General features: G+C 42.1%; 1 protein-coding gene across 3 annotated transcripts in view; it reads right to left on the reverse strand.

Annotated features, from left to right (window-relative positions):
• nos1 (nitric oxide synthase 1 (neuronal)) overlaps window positions 1–24,302 on the reverse strand; it is a 68,621-nt gene extending 44,319 nt beyond the window's left edge. For all 3 annotated transcript variants that reach the window (XM_024418223.2, XM_042320768.1, XM_024418222.2), the window contains exons 1-7: window positions 24,118–24,302; window positions 16,972–17,739; window positions 11,831–11,951; window positions 8,720–8,857; window positions 6,994–7,139; window positions 5,503–5,665; window positions 3,917–4,008 (exon numbers count right to left, since the gene is read on the reverse strand). In XM_024418223.2, coding sequence (XP_024273991.1) covers window positions 3,917–4,008; window positions 5,503–5,665; window positions 6,994–7,139; window positions 8,720–8,857; window positions 11,831–11,951; window positions 16,972–17,708 — 1,397 coding nt within the window. In that variant the 5' untranslated portion in view covers window positions 17,709–17,739; window positions 24,118–24,302. The remainder of the gene's footprint in view (window positions 1–3,916; window positions 4,009–5,502; window positions 5,666–6,993; window positions 7,140–8,719; window positions 8,858–11,830; window positions 11,952–16,971; window positions 17,740–24,117) is intronic.
• Window positions 24,303–27,369: the final 3,067 nt, after the last annotated feature.

The raw sequence follows: 27,369 nt of genomic DNA on the forward strand, positions 1-27,369 counted from the left end.
CAAGGCATAATGCTATGCTAGGCTATCGATAAACTTACACAAATGCTTGTCTAGCTTTGGCTGTAAAGCATATTTTGAAAATCTGAGATGACAGGGTGATTAACAAAAGGCTAAGCTGTGTCTCAATATATTTCATTTGTGATTTTCATGAATAGGAATATTTTCTAGGGATATTTATGTCCATTGCGTTATGCTAATTATTGTCAGGCGATGATTATGCTCCCGGATGGGGAGTATCAAGAGGTTTTAAGTGAATGATGGATGAAGGTGATTGAATTTAGAACAATAGTGTAAGAATTGCTATTCCTCTGTCCTGCACGCACACCAGAAATAAATACACTTTGTTTCTACTTGGTCAGAAGAAGCTGTAAGCTAATGTTTTTATTCTAAGAGAAACTAACATGTTCAATTATATTCCATGATATTCTTAAAATATATGTGTTGACAGAATATAAGCAGCAAGTGGTGTTTGCTAAATAATCAAGTTGATGGTGCAGTCGTATAGCCTTGGCACCTAAATAAAGCTGAGTGACTCACTCATTCATGGCTTTGGATCAAAACAAATAAGTACCAACATTCTTTCTGATCGTGAAATTTAAAATACGGTATAAGTGATTATAAAAAGTCACGACTCTACAATTGATCGCTAGTTTTGGTCTCAAATAAGCACGGTCTTTAACTAAAATAAGAGGAGAGTCAGGTTGAGAACAACCTATTTAAATTATATAAAAAATATTCAATTTTATTTGGAAAGGCATGCCAGACAAAATCAAAAAAGGGCTGTAGGCTTGGGGGAGTTACAGATGAATGTTTTCAGTTGATGCTAAACAAGTTCGATCGAGTTTAAAATCAGGAGACCTACATGGCGAAAATATATTTTTTAGATATACTGTAGGCCTACCGTTGGGGTTGTAGGTCTTTCATTTATTTAACCTTTATTTTACTACATAAAGGTTTACTTACTCTGCTTGCATCTTGACCCAGTTTATGCCCTCCTTTGTAATGCAAATCTGGGCGGCAGTGTGTTTTGGTTCTCGAGAACACCCTTTTCCGGCTTACAGACAGTTATCGAGCCAGACTCTTTTTATGGTGCTACCTGTTCCAGGTTTAGGACTGTAACCACCAGAAGACTTGGAAATGAGCCTGAGCTGAGAGGATCACCAAAACGTAAAGGTATTTTGTTTTCAGTGCATTTAAAAATAAAAGTGCCTTTGACCACTGCGCCACTCGGGAGGCCTCAGTGGATTTTCTTTAAAAAAATTTTTTTTTATATAGCCTATCAATGTGTAGGCATACTGTGTAATAAAATGGATCCATAACTAATTACTATGGGAATAAATATCACTGAATGACTGGAAATGTTGGAACAAAGTAGGCTAATGAAGGTAAACAAATTGTTGCTTACTGGAAAATACTCTTTCAAAATGAATGGAAGAGGCAAGTGGAAGGGGGAATTTTTTTTTTCAAACATTTGTTTTTCACAACGGCTATTAGCAGGACAATAGACACGATGTGGTCCCAAAAACAACTCTGACATTAGGGTCCAGCATATCTCTTGATACACACAGTAACGTGCTAATTGAGCTCAGAGAGCCGATCTGTTAAGATGACTTAATAAACATATACATTTTAAAACAGTTTAATTACCCCTGCATTATTCTGTAAAAACCCCTTAGATATTAATTTAGAATTCTCTAAATTGAATTAGATCTACTACTGTGCAAGGACCTTTTATGTATCTGCCAGTATTTTAATTTAGAGATTGAGGTAAAGAAAGGTGTATGTAGATGGGTAACTGCCTTCCCAAGATCTCTTACCATGTTGTGCAATTGTGTGATTAGCCTACCAGTTGGTGTAACTGTAATGTTTTTTTATTTTTATTTAAATTTTACCTTTATTTAACTAGGCAATTTTCAATGACAGCCTAGGAACGGTGGGTTAACTGCCTGTTCAGGGGCAGAATGACAGATTTGTACCTTGTGGGTTTGAACTTGCAACCTTCCGGTTACTAGTCCAACGCTCTAACCACTAGGCTACGCTGCCACCCCAAGCTTTTGATACTCTTGAGGAATTTTGCTCTTCACAATATTATACACAATATTAAAAACATTCAAATGCATTCATGAATTCAATCGCTTTAGCCATCATGTTGCGATTCATCTGATAAAGGATTGATTCGATTTATAAGCCCAGGACGAGAGTAAAACGGGCAATAAGACACACTACAAGAAAAGGAACACATAACCATAGAATTGCAAGTTGGAGGGCCATCTAACAAGTGCAGATTGGAAGGCCATCAAGCGAAACAGACCAATGAAGCACGGGTAAATGGCGGGAGTATCTATGACTCTAAGGACTGGGTAGGGGAGGGGGCCCATGCCCTCCGCTTCTCCCTTCCCTCTGCGCGGGGTTCTGGGTCGGGAGGGTGGCTTCGGCTCTCGCCCGAGCTCGGATCCCCGCATTTCCTTGTCGCCTGGGTTGTGCACGACCGGCTCAATCCCCCCTTTCCCCGTTAGGCACGGCCACATGGCACACCCCCAATATCAAGGTGCACATGGGCCTATTTATATAATGAATATGAATTTGGAGGGCAGAAATGATTCAATATTAAAACATTAGACCTCTCACGAAAGGCGTCAGTCATACAAAAGTTATACTTAAATGCAAACAGGTTGGAGATAAGAGTACATGGCCATAAAGGCTAGATAAGTTTTCAAGCTGTTCAAACATTCATAGATGACCAGCAGGGTCAAATAATACAAACAGTGGTTATAGAAGGTGCAACCGGACAGCACCTTAGGAGTACATGTCAGTTGGCTTTTCAAAGCCGAGCATTCAAAGGTCAAGACAGCAAGTGCATGTGCGAGAGAGAGAGAGAGGATCGAAACACAGTAACGTGTGGAATATATCAATAAGAATGTCAGTTTAATATGCAGTGCAGATCACCTCCTATTACCCTTCTCAGAGTATACAAATGATGTGTGTTCAATTATTTGCGTCATTGTGGCATTTAAAGCATATTGAAGATAAACAATATGATTTGAAGCAATAGCCTACCCGTGTGGTCAACTATTTCAGCACCATTTTGCACTGCTCTGAGACAAGCATGGGGAATGGTCTTGCTTCATCAATGATGTTTTTTCTCTGTTTGGGTATTGGTTAGACTACAATTTGGGTGTGGAAACGTTAGGATTATTTTGCTCTTAGTACTGTAGCCTACTCCCAACCGGTCACGTTGTACAACCCCGAGGGTTTCTTTTTTAATTAAGCAACATTTCTTAAAAAATCAATCCCATATACTATGTTCTTACAAAAAAAGGATTTAAATTCTCTAGTACAGCCAATATTAAAGACTGTCAAATGCTTCTCAAAGATGTCCTCTGGTGGTCAAACTAGCATTAATGGCAACAATGGCTGACAAGTAACGTGCTATAGAATTCTGCGGCAGCCTGCAAGGTGTGCTGCAGTACAACAACTTTTATAGGAAGAACCACTGTATAACAAATGAATTTGACTTAGTGAAAATCTGTTTCTGCCCTTTTGTGTATGCTTTCCTAAAACCAAAGTGGGGCTCAACTAACCCCCTCTCTCCTATGATGTTTATTCATTGGGGAGTAAAGACGTGGTTTCATGATGTGTGGTTAGGCTTGGCAGAGCTGTATTGGACTGATGAAGGACTGATCCTGGCTGGGAGTAGTCTACCAGACTAGAGAGACGCCGTTGACATTGACAGGGAACATAGAGGAACAGACAGACAGAGGGAGGTTCAAGGTGACAGAAAGGGAGGGGGGAAAGGTAAAACAGAAAGAAACTGGACAAAGAGAAGAGGGTGACAGACCAGACGAGCAGAGGAAATGACACAGAAAGACAACATTGAGTAAAAGGCACGGGGATAGACAGAGCAGTGCCGACTCACCTCAGGTTGCCTTTGTTAGTGGCATACTTGATGTGGTTGCAGATGTAATTGTACATTCCATGAGCCGTTGTGCAGTCTCTGGCATCAAATACCTGTTAGAAAAACATGTAATGAAATAAAGATCCCGCTGGGCAAAAACTGGTTGAATCACAGCTGTTTCCACGTCATTTTAATGTGAGGACGTTAAATCAACGTGGAAAACTGACTATATTTGCTCAACTAAATGTAAATCAAAACTAAATGTTGAACTGACGTCTGTGCCCAGTGGGATACTAAATGCTACCACAGTTTGAGTGCAATGCTTCGACCTGAAGGTCTTCGTCACTCATAAAACAACTCAACACAAAGAATCCAATGACAACATGAAAGCATGTTGTCATTTACACTATATCGTTAGGGGGAAAAAAATTGAATAGCGGCATACTCCACAACAGCGTGATTTGATTCCCCTGAGATATCACTTTCATCATCAGTGTTTATTTGATTGTTTCACTACTAACGCTTGACCTGCGATGCCTGGCCTGCCTCCATCAACGTGTGTAGCGACATCACAGACAATATGTTGTTGAAATGGTGAAACATCACTCTGCAAAGCATTTATTTGAACTTTTATAATTCAGTGCACATTCGTCACAGATATTGATATATTACACAGATCATGAATATTACACGGATCATGACGAGAGGTGGGGAATGTGTTGTGATCCTCCAGCCAAGTTGATTTGCGAAGTTTATCATACTTGATATCATATTGGCTTAGGAAGATTGGATTTTAAATCGACTGCCCAGTGAAAATCAAATCAAATTTAACCTTTGATGTGTACATTTACATTTAAAAGTTTATATTCTGTTAACTCATACCCAAATAATGTTGTTGACTTATGTGGCCAAAGCATAAATTTGAAACAATAAAAACACATCAAAAACCACACCTCAAACAGCCATTTTCTCATAGAACATGTCATCTCCCTGAGCTGGCCAATCAGCGGTCTCCTTGCATGGATATTTTTTATGACTGGTATACATCCACACCATTCTGTTGTAGGGGTACACCCACACCATTCCAACACAGAAAAGCAGATTTTTAAAGCTGCAATGTGTTGCTTTTTTGGGTAACCCAACCAAATTCACATAGAAATGAGATCTGTCATCTCATTGAAAGCAAGTATAAGAAACGGTAGATCTATTCTAGGTGTGCCATTTCTAACGCTTCCTGTGCTTTGGTTTTTGCGTCTTATTTCCGGTTATGGAAAATATATTTCACAGCGGTTTAGATGGTACAATGATTCTATACACTATACTGGTTTTATTTTTCACATAAACTGAAATTAGCCTAACTATTAGAATTTGAGCAACCAGGATATGGAGGAGTGCTTTTTGAATAGTGCATCTAACATACTTAATTTTAAAAAAATTGGAAGGGAAATTTCACTTCACCTCACTTATATTGTATGTAATTATAGGTCATATTTAATAAAAATCAGTAAACAATGGGCAGTTACTTTAACATTGAGCATCGAGTTTCTGACCTATAGCTTGGACCACTGAATTCTGCCTACACAGCGCATTTAATCTGAGCTTCCTACTTGTAGTTTGGACCACTGGATGCGTCCTACACAGCGGGCAGCGTTCCTCCAGGCGTGCTTGGCTCCATAGATCAACTCAGTGTCCTTCAGCTGGTACGTCCCTGAGGCCTCAATCTCCTTAGTCACCTCCTCCAGCCGGTCTACGTGGGCCTTCGAGCCAAACCTGATGCACACAGCCACGAAGACAGAGAGAAGTAACACAAGGACCTGTAAAAAAGGACTGGATTTAGAGTATTTCTTGCATCACTACAGTGGTAGGCTTGATTACCAACAACGAAGTGGACCTACAGGGAGGAGGTGAGGGCACTCGGAGTGTGGTGTCAGGAAAATAACCTCAGACTCAATGTCAACAATACAAAGGAGATGATCGTGGACTTCAGGAAACAGCAGAGGGAGCAGCCCCCTATCCACATCGACGGGACAGTAGTGGAGAAGTTCCTTGGCGTACACATGACGGATAAACTGAAATGTTCAACCCATACAGACAGCGTGGTGAAGAAGGTGCAGCAGCGCCTCTTCAACCTCAGGAGGCTGAAGAAATTCGGCTTGTCACCAAAAACACAAACTTTTACAGATGCACAATCGAGAGCATCCTGTCGGGCTGTATCACCGCCTGGTACGGCAACTGCTCCGCCCACAACCGTAAGGCTCTCCGGAGGGTAGTGAGGTCTGCACAACGCATCACCGGGGGCAAACTACCTGCCCTCCATGACACCTACACCATCCGATGTCACAGGAAGGCCAAAAAGATCATCAAGGACAACAACCACCCGAGCTACTGCCTGTTCACCCCGTTATCATCCAGAAGGTGAAGTCAGTACAGGTGCATCGAAGCGGGGGCCGAGAGACTGAAAAACAGCTTCTGTCTCAGACTGTTAAACAGCCATCACTAACATTGAGTGGCTGCTGCCAACATACTGACTCAACTCTAGCCACTTTAATAATGGAAAATTGATGTAATAAATGTATCACTAGCCACTTTAAACAATGCCACTTTATATAATGTTTACATACCATACATTACTCATCTCATATGTATATACTGTAGTCTATACCATCTACTGCATCTTGCCTATGCCGTTAGGCTATCACTCATTCATATATTTTTAAGTACATACTCTTATTCATTCCTTTACACTTGTGTGTATAGAAGGTAGTTGTTGTGAAATTGTTAGGTTCGATTATTTGTTAGATATTACTGCATGGTCAGAACTAGAAGCACAAGCATTTCGCTACACTCGCATTAACATCTGCTAACCGTGTGTATGTGACAACTAAAATTATCAAAACATTGTGCACAGATGCATGAGAACCACAGAAAGAAATACTCTAAAATAACACATTTAGAGTACTATTTGAATCAAATGTATGTGAGGAAAAACAAAATGGCATTTGTACTACTGAAGGGAATGTTTGCAACGAGGGATGCAGGCAAGTACATCCAAAGGTTATTAAAGTAGCTAAAGTATATGGTAAGTGTAACTTCATTACCTTTTGATGCTGGTGTAGTACTGGTCTATGAAGTCAGTAGCCAGCGGCAGCAGCTCCTCTTTGGTTCGAGATTCGTCCGGCTTGCGGCTCCCCTGGCTAGGTGTCATGATGGACCCGAAACACACACACTCAGTGCAGAGCGGCAACTGAAAGGTAATGTGGATGACATCACGTCAAGGCTCTGATGACATAAAGCACTGAATTTCCTTGTGGTTTCCTGACGCAGGTCCTGTTCAGTTCACATGGATTCCATAACACCTGGAAAATACTTCTCCCTCCCATCTCTTGTTCTCCCTCTATCACGCTCTCTCTCCTACAGACGTATTAATGTAAGACTAAAGTAGAGTAATGCTTCCCACCCCCCCTAGTCCTGTCAGAACAACCAGTCTAGTGTGCTTTACTTAAATGTCATGAAGCCCACTCATTTACCATTCCATTAAATATGCAAAATTGGTACATCCATTTTGAAAGACAAATTATTCAAGAATCAATGGTTATATAACTTATGCCCAATGAGCTTAGTTCAACTGTTGTACCCCATCATAACCCAAAATATAAGCTTGCTTTGCGTCAAGGTCAATCAACATCGCCTCAAACCATGGTTAAGACTTGAATTTTGATATCATCGATGGTCATTCCTTGCATCTATAGCTCTGTCTACAAATCTGAGAGCAGTTACATTTGTCTAACCTCATCCCTCAGCTTTTTACCAAAAGAGTGGCCGGGTGCCTGCTAGTGACTGAATTAGTCATGGAGTCATAGTGGCAGCCTTCAATTGAGCAGAGAACACACAGACTGGAGAAGAAATGGAAAGAAGCCAGAAGAAAGAGGAACAGAGACAGAGAAAAAAGGAGACTGATCACCACCCTTGTATGGTCAGAGGAATACAATTATAATTGAAGTGCGCCGTCAATTTGGGTAGCCGTTAATGCATTTGCCAGATTAGAGGCAGAGGAGGAAATAGGGAGAAAACGGTCACCTGAGCACAAACCCAGAGTGGAAATTTAACAGTAACTCAACAGCGCTGCTGCTAAAATGGGCAGTCTAGTCACGCTGGCTGAACCAGCCACCCACTCGCACTGTCCAGCCAGTCAGGTTGTCCCAAACCCCCCCTTGCTCTGCTCAAACAACCCAGCCATCCAATTCAACATGACGCTCGCTAAAGTTGCGAGTCCCAGAAGTAAACAACATGCACAATTACATGGCCGGTGAGCATGACTAGGTGATGGAAGGGAGAGAGCGAGAAAGACATATTAAGAGAGAAAGACGGAAAGGAAAAGAGGGTGATGAGCAGAGTCAGAGTGTTAAAAATAAAACAAAAAACAAATCCCTCGCCTCACTACATCCGCTCGCCATAAGGCTCTGAGCATTCATGCCACACAGCTGTCCTTTATGGCTTAGACAGAACATTCTGTGATACATTATACTTCTGAAGATGCACCATTAGAATCCTATTCATTGGGATATATAGTAGGCTGTCGTCCGATAAGTTGCTGAAGCAATTAGCTAGGCTGGTGTTAAAACACCAAGCCGACGCTGTTCAGATAAATGACTAAATGCTTAGGTCTTGCTCTAGGGGGTTGCAGTTAAGCACCTTGTGACAAACGTATTTGTAAGAAAATTGCTAGATAATTACAAACTGGTTGGTTGATTGGCTAATTGACTAATCGATTGATTGATGAGGAAGCCACTGTTCTGTAGACAAGAAGAAAAGTCAGTTCTGTACCTTACTAGAGCTGTGGTGTAGAGTGTCATTGTAAGTGACTCCAGTCTCCACATTCTTGATCTTCATGAAGCGTGGGCATTTGGAGGGGCTGCCATTCATAAGAGCCTTGTTAGGGGAGATCCTCCCCTGTGTTGGAGGCTAGAGGGATGAGACGGATGTTTAAGAGAATTAATACATTTTAGTCTGTAGAGTAGCGCATAATGCTTCTACTGAGATGGCCTTTGAACCCACCTGAGTGGAGGTTTGAGATGATAACGACTTTAGGTAGAGAGGGAAAAGGAGAGGCTGTGTTGACAATTCTGATCTTTTGGCCAATCAGAGCAGATCTTTGGCAATAAAAATCGTCCACAAAAATGTTTTTGTATTGGGCTGTGTGTAAACGCAGCCAGAGACCGATAGAGAAAGTCCATACCATAGACTGCAAATGTGAGCTCCAACATAAGTCCACCAGCAGCATTCTTTTCTCAGCCGTCTGAATCCCAATTCTGACCTTCTTGCCATCAATTGGTCTTTTGACCAATCAGATCAGATCTTTTGACAATTGTTTTATTTAACTAGGCAAGTTCATTAAGAACAAAATCTTACTTACAATGACGGCCTACCCCGGCCAAAACCTAACCCAGACAAAGCTGGGCAAATTGTGCGCCACCCTATGGGACTCCCAATTACAGCCAGTTGTGATACAGCCTGGAATCGAACCAGGGTCTTTAGTGATGCCGCTGGCACCGAGATGCAGTGCCTTAGACCGCTGAGCCACTCGGGAGTCAAACACGTCATAATTGGGCACCTGTGTAAACGCAGCCAGTGAGAGACAGGAGACACCCCCCCATCAGGTAGAAAGGTAAATCGGCATCCTTAACACTAGCATGATTGACTGCTAATTGCCAGCTCTCTCAGCTTGTCTACTCTGATGTGGTTATTAAGTGATGATCGCTTGAATGAATGTAATTTACCACAAGTTTGATTGTTGTATTGAATTGATTCTAAAGTGCTCAGGTCTCTCCATGCGGCTGAACCTCAAATCAAAAGGAAATCAATCCCACACCTTGTAATACCGCTCATCATCATCTCTCAAGACATTATTGCAAAACCACGTGGTGAAGGCACCTCAAACAACGGGCGTAAATTGTAGTGCTCGCTGAGGGGATGAAAGCAAAACGTCAATCGAGGCCCATTGAATTTTCAGAGAATAGGAGGAGAGACCCATCTGAATTCATTTGATTCCTCAGAGAGAGAAGTGATTCTGTGCCCATTACGAAATGCTCACCCACCCAGACAGCGATAGGATGCATACAAACGTGTGCCATTGTCATCTCCAAGTTCCTCTATACAGAAAGCCTATTGTGCAGCTAGGCCGCAGAAAGAGAGCTTATTACCCCTGTAGTCAAACAGCCAGAGGAAGGCAGACGAGTACAATTACACTTTACATGTTAAGTAGGAGAGAGAACGAGAGAGAGAACATGTTCTTAACTTAACATTAAGAACATGAATCATGAATTGGGGGAATGAACAAAAAAAAATGGATCAGTTGACAGAGTTTGGCTGGTTGAACTCTTTTCAGTGACATTATGCAGAAGAGCACAGGATAAGAGAACTTCTGCCACGGTGCTACTTATGCTTATCCTGAGGTGCATCAAAGGAGAGCCAAGCGACATCTCCAGAACCCAGTGGCGGTATCGTGACAGAACATTCTGCCACTTCTACTTATTAACCAGTCAATTATACAGTAGAAGCTTTAGCAGTGAGCTCAGCACAAGACACAGCCAGAGTCCAGGACAGTCCTCCCCATAAAGTAAGAAATAATCATTCCAAGCCTATCATCATGTCATCAAGCCCTTTCAGTCTAAATGAAATACGAATTTCAACTCTACAACCGTGTCATTTGGTAGTTCTGTAGCCTCCAGTCTCTCGTAGGATGGAGAATGACATATTGCACAACAAGTGGATGTCCTGCTTCACCATATTATCAAGGAAATATGGAAAATGGCTGAGAGAATCAAAAGGTAATTTATAACAATCATACATTTATCTCAGACTTTTTACATGTTAGTCATACACCTCTACACTCTCCTATGAGTCAGAAGTCATGGCAGACACACACACCTACTGTAGGCCATCTGGAAACACAGCTCTACATGTACCTACGATGGCGCCAGTACGCCTGGCTGAGACACACACTTCCTCCATCCCCACTAGGCACACACACGCACACACACACACACACACACACACACGTATCCCTCCAGACCTCAAAGACCTAAATGGAGGGGACCTCAAAATACCTAATTTGGAGAGGGCCAAATCAGAGGGGAAAGATGAATCAGCTCCCTCTGCAACCACAGCTGCACACATTCATTAGTTCCTTCGATCATGTCTCTCCATCCGGCCTCATTCACTACGAGAGCAGGGGGCTCAAGCAGCCCAGCCTACGTCACAAGTGGGTGGATCATCATGGGACCATGTGCGGATTATGACGCAAACGTGCATGTGTAGACGCACACACACACAACCCAGACCCCTGGCTCTCTCTCTCCACTTACAACCAGACTCTCCATATGAGATGTGTAAACTGGCTTTCATGCTCTGACAGCTTTCAGCCGGAAGGATCGAATGCCCAGGTGATGAGATCGTGAGCCAAGAGGGGCTTTGCCTTGTTGTTATGATACACATTGACCCGCATTCACAGTCACACTCGTAGAAAGCTCTAAGAGGTCCAAGAACAAGGAACACGCAATATATAGATTAGGGGGTTATAGAAGCATATGTCATGTGTCGACTCTAGAGGAATCTCCATGGGCTAGCATGCGCTTACACACACATATGGGAGGATAGGCTTTCACAAGCGGGTTCACTCGAAAGGCATGTAAGTACACATTCATTAACATATGCACACACTTATAAAAAATGGTTCCAAAAGGGTTCTTCGGCTGTCCCCATAGGAGAACCCTTTGCGGTTCCATGAAGAATAGTCTGTGTAAAGAGTTCTACCTGGAAGCAAAAAAAGGGTTTTCCAAAGGGTTCTCCTATGTGGACAGCCAAAGAACCCTTTGGGAAAAAAAGGTGCTAACTAGAACCGAAGAGTGCACACGCACACAAACAGAGTGTTTTTACCTCGTCCTTCTCAGAGTAAGGGTTGGTGAGCACGTTGTTGTCCTTCCTCCACAGGTCTTCACACACACTGTTCTTATCAGACGCCAGCTGGGGTGACATACCATTTCCCATACCAAGGTCCCTGCAAGGCACATACAGTTCCGTGAAAGGTAGGTGTCTTAACATCTGGTATTAAAACCCAATATTTACGTCTTCACTTTGAGAGACGAGATCAAAACATAGATGAAATGCTCCCTTGAACTAAATCAAAAACACTGAGAACTTGCCAAACAATTGCTTAACATACAATAACTCATTTACTACGAATACAATGACAGTTGCTGTGGTGACAAACATATAGAAACAAGAACACTAACCAAAAAGCACTAAGAGAAACAATTCCACTAAAACAACATACAGAAGAAGTATATCTATCTAACTAAGATCTATGGGCAAGCAGAACTACATCGAACATCTGGGTCTTTCCATGAAATGAGTCTCTTTCGATATGTTAAGTAGAAATTATGCACCAATATTGAATTGTAATAGCCTGCTAAATTAAGTGCCATTTAATATGGAAAATGTATACTTTTTATATGAATAAAGACTCGCTAAAGTGCAAAAATTATACATTTTGTTATGTACCTCTTAACCTGGAGAAATGTTTGGGTTTTCACCATCATTGTAAGGCCCTACTTATTTTGGTTGCTTTGACATTCATTTCTGAAGAATATTTTTTTCATTACGGATTCATTTCAGGCTAAAAACAAAATAAACCTGTCCCTCATTTTAAGGTCAACCCTGTTACGTGGACTGAACTTTAAATGTTTTACATTGAGCATCGAATAGTTAAATCAGTGTAAAAGTAGGCGAGCCGGTTCTCGTCTTTTTGGCCATTTCCTGGTGTTTTGTGGTGGAATATTTAGTGGATTACCCATAGATACAGGCTGGAAATGTTAACAATTAATTCGGATTTTTTTTTGTGAAGCTTGCATTACACATAAGATTCCATTCCCCCTGTCGAAAGATAATTTATGGCTGATTTAAGAAGAAAAAAGTCAAACCTGTTACTTTATTTGGCACTTAATATAGTAAAAAAAAAAATTCAAGGTAACTCAAGATGGGAAAACATGTTTATTAAGTTGAACATGTGCTATTCATGACAGTGTTAAAATTAACAAATTACACAACCCAAATGGGACTCATTTCGTGGAACGACCCATCTATGTCCAAGCAGAGATTAGATAGACAATGGGTTTTTTCATAGCCTTTGTGTGCAGTGGAAACCCCATGAGACGTGAATAATCACAGCAGCAAACTCATCAGCGTGTGATTTGAGGTTTGCATTGCTTCACAACACCCACACATCTCCTCTCTCATGAGCGCATGTCCACGCTAATTGTAAATCTTCAGTCGCACGTCAGATCATTTCTCTCGCCCTAAAACACACACCACAGGGCGCCAAACAGTCTCTCCCTCACACTGCGTACAATTAATTCCTTCAAATTTGCTAAACAACCATATTCATCGCCTCCACAATTCTGTAGACCTACTCAGAAACTAAAAAAAAACACAAGAGTAGTTATTATACATTGCATTCCGAAAGTATTCAAACCCCTTTTGTTACGTTACAGCCTTATTCAAAAATATATTACGTTATTTGTTTTTGACAATCTACACACGATACCTCATAATGACAGAGTGAAAACCAGGTTGACATTTTGCACATTTACTCAAAACAAAAATACCTTATTTACATAAGTATTCAGACCCTTTGCTATGAAACTTGAAATTGAGCTCAAGTAAATCCTGTTTTCATTGATCATCCTTGAGATGTTTCTACAACTTGATTGGAGTCCACCTGTGGTAAATTCAATTGAATGGACATGATTTGGAAAGACACTCACATGTCTATATAAGGTCCCAGTTGACAGTGCATGTCAGAGCAAAAACCAGGCCATTAGGTCGAAGGAATTGCCCGTAGAGCTCAGACAGGACTGTGTTGAGGCACAGATCTGGGGAAGGGTAGCAAAACATTTTTGCAGCATTGAAGGCCCCCCAAGAACACAGTGGCCTCAATCACTCTTAAATGGAAGAAGTTTGGAACCACCAACACTCTTCCTAGAGGTGACCGCCCGGCCAGAATGAGCAATCGAGGGAGAAACGCCTTGGTCAGGGAGGTGATCAAGACCCTGATGGTCACTCTGACAGAGCTCTAGAGTTCCTCTTTGGCGATGGGAGAACCTTCCAGAAGGACAACTATCTCCGCAGCACTCCACCAATCAGGCCTTTTGATAGTGGCTAGACGGAAGCCACTCCTCAGTAAAATTCACGTGACAGCCAGCTTGGAGTTTGGGGATGTATTTCCGCAGCAGGGACTGGGAGACTAGTGAGGATCGAGGGAAAGATGAATGGAGCAAAGTACAGAGAGATCCTTGATGAAAACCTGTCAGAGAGCGCTCAGAACCTCAGACTGTGGTGACGGTTCACCTTCCAACAGGACAACAACCCTAAGCACACAGCAAAGACAACGCAGGAGTGGCTTTGGGACAAGTCTCTCAATATCCTTGAGTGGCCCAGCCAGAGCCCGGACTTGAACCCAATTGAACATCTCTGGAGAGACCTGAAAATTGCTGTGCAGCGACGCTCCCTATCCAACCTGAGAGCTTGAGAGGATCTGCAGAGGGGTAATTAGATAAACTCCCCAAATACAGGTGTACCAAGCTTGTAGTGTCATACCCATGCAGATTCAAGGCTGTAGTCACTGCCAAAGGTGCTTTAACAAAGTACTGAGTAAAAGGTCTGGGGGGGGGACAGTTTTTGCTGGTGTACTGTGTGTAAATTATTGAGGGATTTAAAACATTCTAATCAATTTTAGAATAAGGCTGTAATGTAACAAAATGTGGAAAAAGGGGTCTGAATACTTTCCGAATGCACTATGCATAGTTTGTCATTGACTCTGACTCCATTATATTGTAGTGGGTTTCAGGGTGTTATTTTAACGAACCTAACGCAATGGTAAATCTTAGCGCTATACTGTAGGTCAAGGGTGTGTTAGAAATATTTTGGCAATTTTTATTGTGGGAATTATGAGCGCATTAGAGCAAAAGTGCTGGATTTTGATGAATAAATAAGTTTGAAGCTTGACCTCTCACTGGCCAATCAGAACATGCTCCATGGCACACACAAAATTAAAATTGTGTATTTACTTTTATGTATTGATTTTGTAATCAACTACAATTTCGAACGTTAGTCCGCTATAGCCTAGGTTGTTAAATAGGCTACAGAAACAAAATAGGCCTATCCCATCTTTGCTAAATACATTGAACATGTTTTCAGTCCACATTTTTCTAAGTAACTGAATGGCTTCAGTGTGGAAATATATAGTTAAACAGAGCATTCACATTGATATAGGGCCTAGGCCTACTGTAAATGGTGTTATAGCGGAGCCATGGATATGCCAAACGTTGTTAATAAGCAAGAGTGAATAATTTAAATCAAAATGAAACAAACTTGTTTTAAATAGGCAGTCTAAATACTGTTAGGCCTACAGGCACCATAATTGCTCCCTGTGGGTATATAATATTAAGGCAATGCTGACAATGGAAGGTTTTACCCACGTTAAAACTTTTCACAGAAGCTGGACAAAGATCCAATATAAAAAGAAAATATCCACTCACCGTTATACTGCTCCCAAATATAAATGTTTTATAAACATACTGGAACCATGTCACAGACCACATTCACACTTCTCCAGAAATAGCAGACGGCCCTAAATTCCATTGCACGCAAAGCTGGAAGTTCTCATCATAAAACCAGGAGGGTGAATAACTTTGGTTTTTAATCAAATGTAATTAACCAGCCTTCGTTATAGCCTTTAGGCATACGTAAAGGGTAGCCTACGGAGGGTTTTAGTTTTGTAAATCATATGAAACGGAAAACAAGCAATTGTTACATGAAAATACATTCTAAATATAAGGTCAACCAGTATCATCTTATCGCATGATGGGCATATGGACACATGAAGCCTTCATGGATTTTTATTTTTTTAAATGTACCAACCACGTTACCTCTATGACCTGCTTTACGCTGGTCTTAAATCTCCCAACATGCGCTGCATGAAATTCTCACTTTTGCGCTTGTTTTCAAGGACACTTCAGATATTGCCACCCCTCCCACCTCAACGCAAGCAAGCTGATATTAGACAGGTAAATTGCTGAACCTGGTGCGGAAAACGCCAGAGCGTGCCGAAATTGCAAACTAATGTGTTTGGCACTTGCGCCGCCGTAACACCAGCCGAAAATAGAGCACTCAGCTTGAAAACAGCTTTTGGTAAATAGCTCTAGTTAATATGCTGTTCTATTTCAATTCAACAGCTATCAACTTATTAGCGAGATGATACTGCGCAAATAGTCAGAGATAACAGTGAAAGCCTGCCCTGAGTCAATACCGCCATTTCATTTTCTATAATCCTTCACCTCTATTGGGTGCTCTTTGGAGAGCCTCTTTAGTGATTGAGCTTTGCAGTATCTGAACGTCATCATAACCCTAACAAGGAAATCAGGTTAGCTAGCCAAATCTTTCCCGTCTCAAATGCCAACACGTTTTCAGTCTGCCCTTCTAAAATACAGGAGGCATTTAAAGCTAATTTGTTGTTAAGTACCATAGCTTATTTATCAACCACAATAGAATTTCCACAATGCTTTGTTTTGAGGTAGACTTAAAGTACATTTTTACATCCGTTTTCCAAAGAAGCTATGATTAATTTGAGGATGGGAACCAGCAGAGCACACATAGGGGGTTGACGCAGTGCTATTGATTGAGGTACTATATGTACCATGCTCTCTCAGATTTTGATTGGATACATGTACACAGGAGGTGTAAGATGTCAGTGTCTACAGTATAATCACTACTGCAGGCCTTTGAGTGGGTTACAGTCAACAATAGGAGCTCTCCAAAGAAAATAACCACAAGAATCAGATAGATGGATTAAAAGGTTTCAGTCACGGACCAATTGCTCCCTGATGTGAATAGAAACAAACACACTAGAAATGTAGAGATCTATAATTAGCCTGCAGTAATATTCTCATTCTACCATCTAACCAACTAACTGGTGTTGTGGTGTGTATGTATGTACGGTCGGGTTCAATAGGTCAGCTCACCGGTCCACCTGCACCTCAGCGTCCCTGCGCTCTGTGATCCTCTGTTCCTCTCCGTTGATCTCCCTCTTACTGTTCTTGATCAGCTGCAGCACCGGCTCGATCTCCTTCAGCATGTCGTTTTTCTCCTCCACACCGTTTAGAAGCAGCGCCCCGCAGCCCCCGTCTCTGAGCATGGGATCTTGGGCTGCGATCAGTGCCTGCACCCCTCCCCTCTGGAGCATGGCCTCTCTGTGGAACGGGGTCACCGAGGGGGAGGACAGGTTCTCGATGGCCCTCAGCTGCTGTGGGTCCTTGCCTCCCAGCCCCGGGCTAAGGGGGCTTAACGGACAGCAGCGCTCGTAGGACTTGGAAGCGGGGAAGACTGGCCTGGTGACCCTGATGGTCCTCTGATGTCCATCCCCAGTCAGGGTGGTCTCCAGGTGGGTGGTGAAGCCCTCTGGGCCCCGGAGGATGAGGACAGCGTGGCTCTCAGGGGACACATTCTTCAGGGTCTCCAGGGCCCGCTCATAGCTGAGGTCCACCAGGGGCTTGTTGTTGACTGCCAGTACTATGTCCCCCACCTGGACCAGGCCACACTCTTCGGCAGACCCGCCCCGGATCAGGTCGGACACTATGACGGGCGGCTTGCAGACGCGCTGCTTGACAAGGAAGCCCAGCCCACCCACCTTTCTCTTGAAGAGACGCACAGAGATGATGTTGGGCTGCAGCTGGCACACTGTGGGCTCAGACTCCTGCATGGTGTCTGGCGCTGTATTTCCACTCAGGGATCTGTAGCATACAGAAGAAGAATTCATGGGAGTGAAGTCAAGTTGTGTTAGTAAAAGAGGACATGGACTTCACTTTGTGATCTGTTTGATAGTGTGTTTACAGATGCAAATGTGAGTCATCATAGAAACATGATTTACACTGAACATTACTGTCTTTGAGTCATTTTAGTTGTGGAGATAATCCAGTATGTTACTGTCTGGGCCTGCTGGCACATATTGACTTCTTGTCAATCCCTTTAAAGTGCGGTCTGTCTAATTGAATGAAAACTGTAGCTATCAATGACTTGTATGGGGTATTATTGAACTAATGATCTGATCCTGGATCAGTAGTGAACTTCTACCTATTCAATTTCTCTCCCTGCTCTTCTGGATGTTTTGTAACATACAGTATTTCAGTTTCTGATTGACTGTTAAGTTCTTAGCTGTAAGGTTGTTGTGTTTGAGCAGTGGAAAGTGCTTTAGACAGTTTGTCACAAAAAAATATCAAACCTTGGCAACGTTGGCTATAGTCGTGATCTGTTTGATATAATAACATAGATGTATTTTCTTATCTATTTAGAAATAGTGAGTAAGATAAAGGCTTCAATGCAAGATGACTCATCTTGTTTATAGCGATACCCTTGTCAGACAGAAAAATCATACGTTTGTATGGCTATGCAACTCTGAGCTGAGTGAAAGACAGCTTACAACGTTGCACGGCAGATGGTCTGGGTTGCAAACAACTTTCAAAACATAGTATACATAGTTAGCAGTGTTCACCACACTTCTCTTTTATTTTTCAAATGCTTTTCAAAATGTTCCAATTGGCTACGTTTGTATGACTTCAATAACCCACACAATATGACCAGGTCTATAGTTTCTTAAAATCATTTCAATGTTAGCAATCCAGCAGAATTCATAACATGGGCAACGCTTGATTGTGAGGTGACATGTCCTTGTGGGTGTTAAAGTATCAATAAAAGAAAAATACAAAAATGAGAGCACCAAGGACAGCTCCCTATGACATATAACCAATCCAGCACCACGGACGTCGCTCATTATCCCTTAGTGTATTACAATTTCGTTCAGGGTTCTCTAGCTTCACGTAACCATTTTTTAAACGTTTAAATATTTTGAACGAGTATGTATTGTTTGTAACCAACGGTATCATAAATTTAGTGTTAAATGTTTCTTGAAAATTACAATCACTTTCCCAAAAATGTCAGTTCTGTTCACATGCAGAAATGCCAGACATTGTCTATCGCTTAGACAAAGTGAAAGAACCAGAAAGATCAGTGTTAGTCCACTGGAATTATTTGAAGTTTGGTTCTTTTCATTATTTTTTTATATCCTGCCCATTGGGGAAACCAAAGAGCACTTGTTCGACTGCTCAGTTCATATTCCCCCAGACACAATGGAAACTCTTCATGGCAATCCCTGATCTTCCTACTTCTCCTCGATCACATTCCCAAATACAGGTGTGCCAAGCTTGTAGCGTCATACCCAAGAAGACTATGCTATAATCACTGCCAAAGGTGCTTCAACAAAGTACTGAGTAAAGGGTCTGAATGCTTATGTAAATGTGATTTCAATTTATTTTTAATAAATAAGCAAGAATTTCAAAAAGACTGTTTTTGCCCTGTCATTATGGGGCATTGTGTGTAGATTTAGGGGGGGAAAAAACTATTTTATACATTTTATAAGGCTGCAACTTAACAAAATGTGGAAAAAGTCCAGGGGTCTGAATACTTCCCAAAGGCACTGTACATACCCTAGGCAGAGGTACTCAACCCTTCGAGGTCCAGAGCCTGCTGGTTTTCAATGCTCCCTGATAATTTACTGAACACACCTGGTGTCTCTGATTAGAGGGGAACAATGAATAAAAATGCACTGCAACTGGCTTTGAGTTCCAGAGTTGAGTTTGAGAGCACAAGGCTATGGTGTATATAGTCAGCACCAGTGGCCATGCAACCTAATGTTTGTTACTTTTATGCAGCAAGTGCATCTTCCTATTGCGCTAATTGCGAAACACACATCCGTTTTCTGATTTTTAAAAACAAAGCTTTGCATGTGTAGCAAAGCGGACCCTGGGTATCCAAGGGAGGTGACTGGTGGGAATGAGGAAGACCCGTGGTTGTAGAAAAATAGTACTTGATTGATTGTAGATGAAAAGTACTCGATGTATTAGAACTTGATTTATTGTAGACTTCAGCAAACGTGACTTGACAAACAGTTGTCCATAGCAGTAACATCCAGGATACAAAAATGACGGAAGACGGCGAGTCTAACCTCAGCCCTTCAATAGGGTTTCTACTGCAGGTAAGAGTAGGACTAAATGCTAAACAGCATAACTAGCGATTGCACCTCTCAACAGAGCCCAACTCTCCCCCTCACTGGGACTAAAGAGTCTACCAGGACATCTAAAATCAACTGCAAGTACATAAAGGATTCAACAAACATTGTAAAATTGGGCTCAACCCCGAGTTGAGAGAAAAGGACAGCATGTAGTTTGAAAAAAAATGTATATATATAAAAATATCGTAGCACCTAAACCACGCAAATAATGATTCACCAATGAGAATGTACATTTAATTAGCCAATTTTTACGTTGTTAATTAAGACCAGGCAATCCTATGGAAAAACATGATTTAAGTAAAACACATCCATTACTTTAAATAACCATATTTAGTCCAGTACCCTATAGTTTAAAAGACAGCGCTGCATTAAGTAGAACATGATTAGAGATAGTACTCAGAAACAAACCTTGGGTGAGCTGCGCGCTAATTACCTACTCACCATGCCTGGCTTCAACCTAAGCAATCAACTTGGCAGGCACACCTAAAATGGAGGATAACTATGCATGGCAAGGGACTAGTGCACTTTACCCAAACCACATGTATATAAACTCAGCAAAAAAAGAAAAGTCCCTTTTCAGGACCCTGTCTTTCAAAGATAATTTGTAAAAATCCAAATAACTTCACATATCGTCATTGTTCAATGAACCATAAACAATTCATGAACATGCACCTGTGGAACTGTCGTTAAGACACTAACAGCTTACAGACGGTAGGAAATTAAGGTCACAGTTATGAAAACTTAGGACACTAAAGAGGCCTTTCTACAGACTCTGAAAAACACCAAAAGAATGAATGCCCAAGGTCCCTGCTCATCTGCTTGAACGTGCCATAGGCATGCAGCAAGGAGGCATGAGGACTGCAGATGTGGCCAGGGCAATAAATTGCTATGTCTGTACTGTGAGATGCCTAAGACAGCGCTACAGGACGGACAGCTGATCGTCCTCACAGTGGCAGACCACGTGTAACAACACCTGCACAGGATCGGTACATCCGAACATCACACCTGCGGGACAGGAACGCACAATCCCTCCATCAGTGGTCAGACTGTCAGCAATAGGCTGAGAGAGGCTGGACTGAGGGCTTGTAGGCCTGTTGTAAGGCAGGTCCTCACCAGACATCACCGGCAACAACGTCACCTATGGGCACCATACTGCTCGTTCTGTGCGGGATTTCCTGCAACACAGGAATGTCAGTCTTCTGCCATGGCCAGCGAAGAGCCCGGATCGCATGTCTGGGACCTGTTGGATCAGAGGGTGAGGGCTAGGGCCATTCCCCCAGAAATGTCTGGGAACTTGCAGGTACCTTGGTGGAAGAGTGGGGTAACATCTCACAGCAAGAACTGGAAAAATCTGGTGCAGTCCACGAGGAGGAGATGCACTGCAGTACTTAATGCAGCTGGTGGCAACGTCAGATACTGGCTGTTACTTTTGATTTTGACCCCCCCTTTGTTCAGGGACACATTATTCCATTTCTGTTAGTCACATGTCTGTGGAACTTGTTCAGTTGTTGAACCTTGTTATGTTCATACAAATATTTACACATGTTAAGTTTGCTGAAAATAAACGCAGTTGACAGTGAGAGGACGCTTCTTTTTTTGCTGAGTTTATAACTTTTTACAGATCAGTGACTGAAATAAGACTTTACTTTAGCTATATTTATTAGATTATACAGAAGCAGGACTGGACAACCTTCTTTACATGCAGCTTGAGGTTTAGGTCATGGTCAAGGTTTCTGGCCATAGGCTTTACATTAGTGGACAAATGAACAAGGTTATTTACAATCTGTGTTCTAGCAAGACGGGGGGGTCAATAAAACAACCTTTGATTTCTTATCATTGAGCTGGAGAAAATTGTCAGTCATCCAACATTTGATGTCAGCAAGACACTTGTGAAGGGTATGGTCTCTGGGTCTGATTGGTTAATAAAGCCGTGTGTCATCCGCATTGCAGTGAACTGAATGTTATGATTGCGGATGATGTCACCAAGGGAAGCATGACAGATAAAAAAGGATGAGGCCCAGTCTGACCCCTGAGAGACACCATAGTGAAGGTGCTGGGGACCCTACTGAACCACCCATGCTCACTGAGAAACGTCTGCCACAGATATGACCTGAGCCAGTCGAGGGCAATGCTGGAGATTCCCACTCGCCCCTCCAGCCGGTCAACAAAGATGTTAAGATCAAGAGTATCAATTGCGGCACTGAGATCAAAATAACTAAAATAGAGCATTCACCGACAGACAACAGAAGATCATTACTGACTTTCAATAAAGCAGCGTTCTTGCTTTGAAGTGAGCAGAAGCCAGACTGGAAGTTGTTCATACTCAAATAAGCCAACTATTGCTAGAAAAAAAAAACTTTTTGTAAAATCTTGGATTAAAAAAAAAAATCAAAAAAGACATTTGGAGATAGGTCGATAATTACTCAGTGAGGGGTCTAGATTGGGCTTTTTAAGGAGGTTGAATCACAGCAGTGAGGGAGCTATTTACAATAGAATGTTGGGGATAACTGTAGGCATAACGGGGTGGCAGGGTAGCCTAGAGTGTTGGACTAGTAACCGGAAGGTTGCAAGTTCAAACCCCCGAGCTGACAAGGTACAAATCTGTCGTTCTGCCCCTGAATAGGCAGTTAACCCACTGTTCCTAGGCCGTCATTGAAAATAAGAATTTGTTCTTAACTGACTTGCCTAATTAAAATAAATAAACTCTGGTAGTCATCTCAAAAGGATCACTTCCAAGAGGCAGGAGGTCTTTATGGGAGCTACAGTATCAAGGAAAAACTCAGCAGTAGTTGCCTCAAGTGCCCCCTGACCAGAAATGATGGTATGGTGCCGGCTACTGTCAATCTGGGATCTAATATTTTTGTACTTTTCTGTAAAGAATTGTAAAAACTGTTTGCAGAGGTCAGGGCTGTACCACAACCGGCCATGATTGGGAGTCCCATAGGGCGGGCCCAGCGTCATCCGGGTTTGGCCAGTGTAGGCCGTAATTGTAAATAAGAATTTGTTCTTAACTGACTTGACTAGTTTAAAAAAACATTCAATTAAAATAAAACAACAGGTCACGCTCAATTGTTGTAAACAGAATTTTAGAATTGTGGGAGTTTAGAGAACAGGGTGAGAAGTAGTCAGCTCTTGCATCTTTAAAGCAGCAATCTGTAGTTCTAACAATTAAAAAGAATCACCCCACCACTAGTTTGGTAAAAAAGCTGAGAGATGGGGCTGGAGAAATGTAACCACTCAAACTCATGGACAGACAAGGACTGAACATTCATGATATCAAAATGATAGTGTTACCATGCTTTGAGGCTATACAGCTCTCAAACTCAACTCTGGAACTGAAAGCCAGACCCACTGCGTTTTTTTCATTGTTGCCCTCTAAAATCAGGGACTACATTAAACCAGGGACTGATTTAGACCTGGAACACCAGGTGGGTGCAGGTAGAACAGAAGACCAGCATGCTCCAGACCTTGTAGGGTAAGAGTTGAATACCCCTGCTATACAGTGTTGTTGTTTTTACATGTACATTGTTTACAAACAAAGGAGAAAAACAAGCTTATATTTTTGGTGCTGATGTGGTACAACAGTTCAACTAAGCTCACAAGGCACATAAGTTATATTCGTCAAGAATCAATGGCTATACAGTATCATTTAAGTCTAAAAATGTATGTAGCTACTGCAGATTGCCCCTTTAACCGTAATTTCTCATCCTTCCATGCATGTTCAGATGTTCTAAATTCACTTTTTGAAAAGGCACAAGTGTGATCATTTAATCAAGGTGAGACTTTGGCAGACAGTTTATTATTGGATTTAACTGGTGCCACAGTTCAAAGTAAATATTGTCAAAGTAATGCGCTATCCACTATTTTTGGAAAGCCATTAACCGACAAAAAATCAAAAGTAAGACTGAGCAGTTGGTACATTCGATTTGACAGTATATAATGTGTGAAACAGCAACGATAGTGATGCATAATCAACAGCACTAAAAAGCCATAAAATGCGTAATTTTCTGTATGGTGCGTTGTTTGAATAATTCAAGAAACTCACCTCTGAGAACAACAAGTTCACTTGCACAACGAACTGTTGCAAATACAAGTGACAGATGAACTCCTCTCGTGCGTATTCGTTGTCCTCGGAATCTGCACACACAGGTTGTTCGCTTCGCTCGAGCTCCTCAAGTCCCACTTGTGTGCGTTGTCTCATTAGAGTCGCGGCATGCCTGTGCTTCTCTGCGCGCCAGGGTGCCGTATAAATATGGAGCACGAGAGACACTGTGACGAGCGCAGATTGGGTCGTGCGCGGGCATTTATACCCTGGTCGGTGTAGTTTCCACTTCTTTAATCACCAAACTACACTAGTCCCTTCTGAGTACACACGTCCCACCCATTGCAAATGTTATTGCCAATATTTGTATTTACCCACATGTTGTTTACTCCATTTTAAACTTCAAAACATGACTTGTGTGTAGGCAATATAAGGAGATTGCCTAATGGCACCAAAATAGCAATTCTGCCAATTGTGTGGCCCATGCCCTTGATATCAATTCGTGAAATTATTTTAGACTACATTTGATTGCATGTGTCATATTCATTTAAATGATTGATCAGGACTATAGGTTTATGGCATTTAATAACTACTTTTAGCCAGTGGGACACTTGTATGTACTATTGGTGCCTTCATGACAACTGGGCACTCAGATAAAAACGAGGTCAAATCATGACGTCATGACTTCTGAGTTGGATGACATTTTCAAAAACGATTTTTCCCAGTCAGAGTTCTCAGTTGTCTTGAATGCACTGAAGTTGGAATTCAGAGATATCCGAGTTCCCAGTTGTTTTGAATGTGGCAAATGTTCAAAATTCCTTGCACAGATAAGTGATGTCATTGCCAATGTCAAACACACACACACCACAACCCTGTTTTTTCCTTATGTGACACAAACTTAACCTTTATTTCCAACAATAGCCCACTGAAGGATCTCCTTGGAATAGGCAAAACAATGCCCTTAGCCATCATTTCACATTGGAGTAGAGTAACTAAAGATAAAGGCTATACTTACAAAAGTTGCTCTGGATAAGAGTATCTGATAAATTAATAAATGTAATCTGTTTGTATATAAACTGCCTCAGTTGGCTCTCCAATGATTTTTCCCTGTCCAATGTTGTTATCTGCCCAGGTAGAGGAGAGGCCATTTTGACTTCACAGAAAAAGCAACCAATTAAAGAGGAAATCCTGTGTTTGAAAAGGTGACGTGAAGGTGGGTAAGCGTCACCTTCACGTTAGATAATGATACAGATATCACCAGTCATGGAGTTCCTTGACATTGAACTCCAATCATATTATATGACTGAGGTATAGTTTTTTAAATTCTCAGGCAGTTACTCTCCAGGAATACCCAGCTGTCACAGTGTTCAAGGATGTCAACCCTGGTATTTAATGGTAAGAGACCAGGATTACATTTCAGTTCCTTTCCCTTCACCCAGAAGTGTCCACTCATTCACTCCCCCTCACAGTTAAAAGCATTGAGTTGGTGCAACCACAGCTAAAGGGTGTCCTGTGTGGATCACTTGGTAAAGCATGGTGCTTGCAAAGCCAGGGCTGTGGGTTCAATTCCAGGTCTAGTATGAAAATGTTTGTACTCACCATGTAAGTCACTTTGAATAAGAGCTTCTTCCACATTACTCAGATGTTAAGGTCACTGCTGTCCACACTGACTAGCAAAGCATATGGGACAAAGGATGCTGTATGCATTACTGCCTGCCAATCAGCATTGGCCTTTTGACCCAACTTGCTCCCTAGCTGTCAGATAAAAAAAACGTCACGACAGGCCTGATGGAAACAGCAAATTTGTCGTTAAACTTTCCGAATGTCAACAAAAGAAAATATACTAGACAAGGTGGGATCTTTTTGCGTCTGTAAAATTAATTATGCAGGCCTCCTGTATGGCGCAGCAGTCTACGGCACTACATCGCAGTGCTTGAGGCGTCACTACAGTCCCGGGTTTGAGCTCAGGCTGTGTCAAAACCGTCAGTGACCAGAATCCCATAGGGCGGTGCACAATTGGCCTAGCATCGTCCTGGTTAGGGGAGGGTTTGGCCGGGGGGGCTATATTGGGCTCATTGCGCTCTCGACTCTTTTTGGCAGGTCGTGCGCCTGCAGGCTGACTTCGGTCATCAGTTGAACAGTGTTTCCTCTGACACATTGCGGTGCGACTGGCTTCTGGGTTAATATTATGTTGTGATATGTTGTGTGGTCCTTCCACTATGACTCGGGAAAGAATGCAGTTTATTAGGCTACAGATTAAATAAGTTATGATGAACTTCACAGGGTGGTGAACATCCACGCCACAGGAGGACAGGCTCATAGTAATGGCTGGAGCAGAATTAGTGGAATGGTGTCAAATACTTCAGACAAATACGTGTTTGATGCCATTTCATTTGCGTTGTTCCAACCATTATTATGAGCCGTCCTCCCCTCAGCAACCTCCCGTGGTGCACGCAGTGATTGATGCTCCTTTCCAATAAATATCGAGGGATTTATTCTGGAGACATGATGACCGATGCTTGGCTGCCTTTTGACAAATAACAATTATCTTTCTCTTTTGTCCATAAAAATTTCATGCCAGGGTTTCCCAAACTCGGTCCTCGGGACACCAGGGGGTGCACGTTTTGTTTTTAGCCCTAGCACTACACAGCTGATTCAAATAATCAACTAATCAACAAGCTTTGATCGTTTGATTCAGGTGTGTAGTGTTAGGGCAAAAACCAAAACATGCACCCCTTGGGATCCCGAGGACCGAGTTAGGGAAACACTGATGTAGACTATCCGATCTGCGAGCTGTTGGCTAGAAGGCATGTGCCAAGACCAGAGTGGACACATTCACAATGTACTGTAACCGTTTTATGTTTGCTGACAAAACCATCAGTAGAGTTCAAAAAGTGATGGAAACCCATTTAACTTCTATTCTTTATTTGGTACCTGGGAATTGAACTGTAAAGGGTATGTGCACTACATCATCACGCACAGCCTTTAATCCGAAACAGGTCAATTTGATGGAACTACATCTCTGGTGGAAAGATTTGCGTCATTGTTTTTATGCAGATTTTATAATACTTGCATGAAAATCTGTCACCAGTTGGATGGAAACCTAGCTTATAAGTCTGGTACATTTCTGTGCTGCAGTGAAAAACATAACACTCACACACAAACACACAAACACACTGACACTCAAACACACAACTTGACACCACAGGTGGTTGGTGGCACCTTAATTGGGGAGGACAGCTCATAGTAATGGCT

The sequence above is a fragment of the Oncorhynchus tshawytscha genome, linkage group LG04 (assembly GCF_018296145.1).
Source record: "Oncorhynchus tshawytscha isolate Ot180627B linkage group LG04, Otsh_v2.0, whole genome shotgun sequence".
NCBI classification, from domain to species: Eukaryota; Metazoa; Chordata; class Actinopteri; order Salmoniformes; family Salmonidae; genus Oncorhynchus; species Oncorhynchus tshawytscha.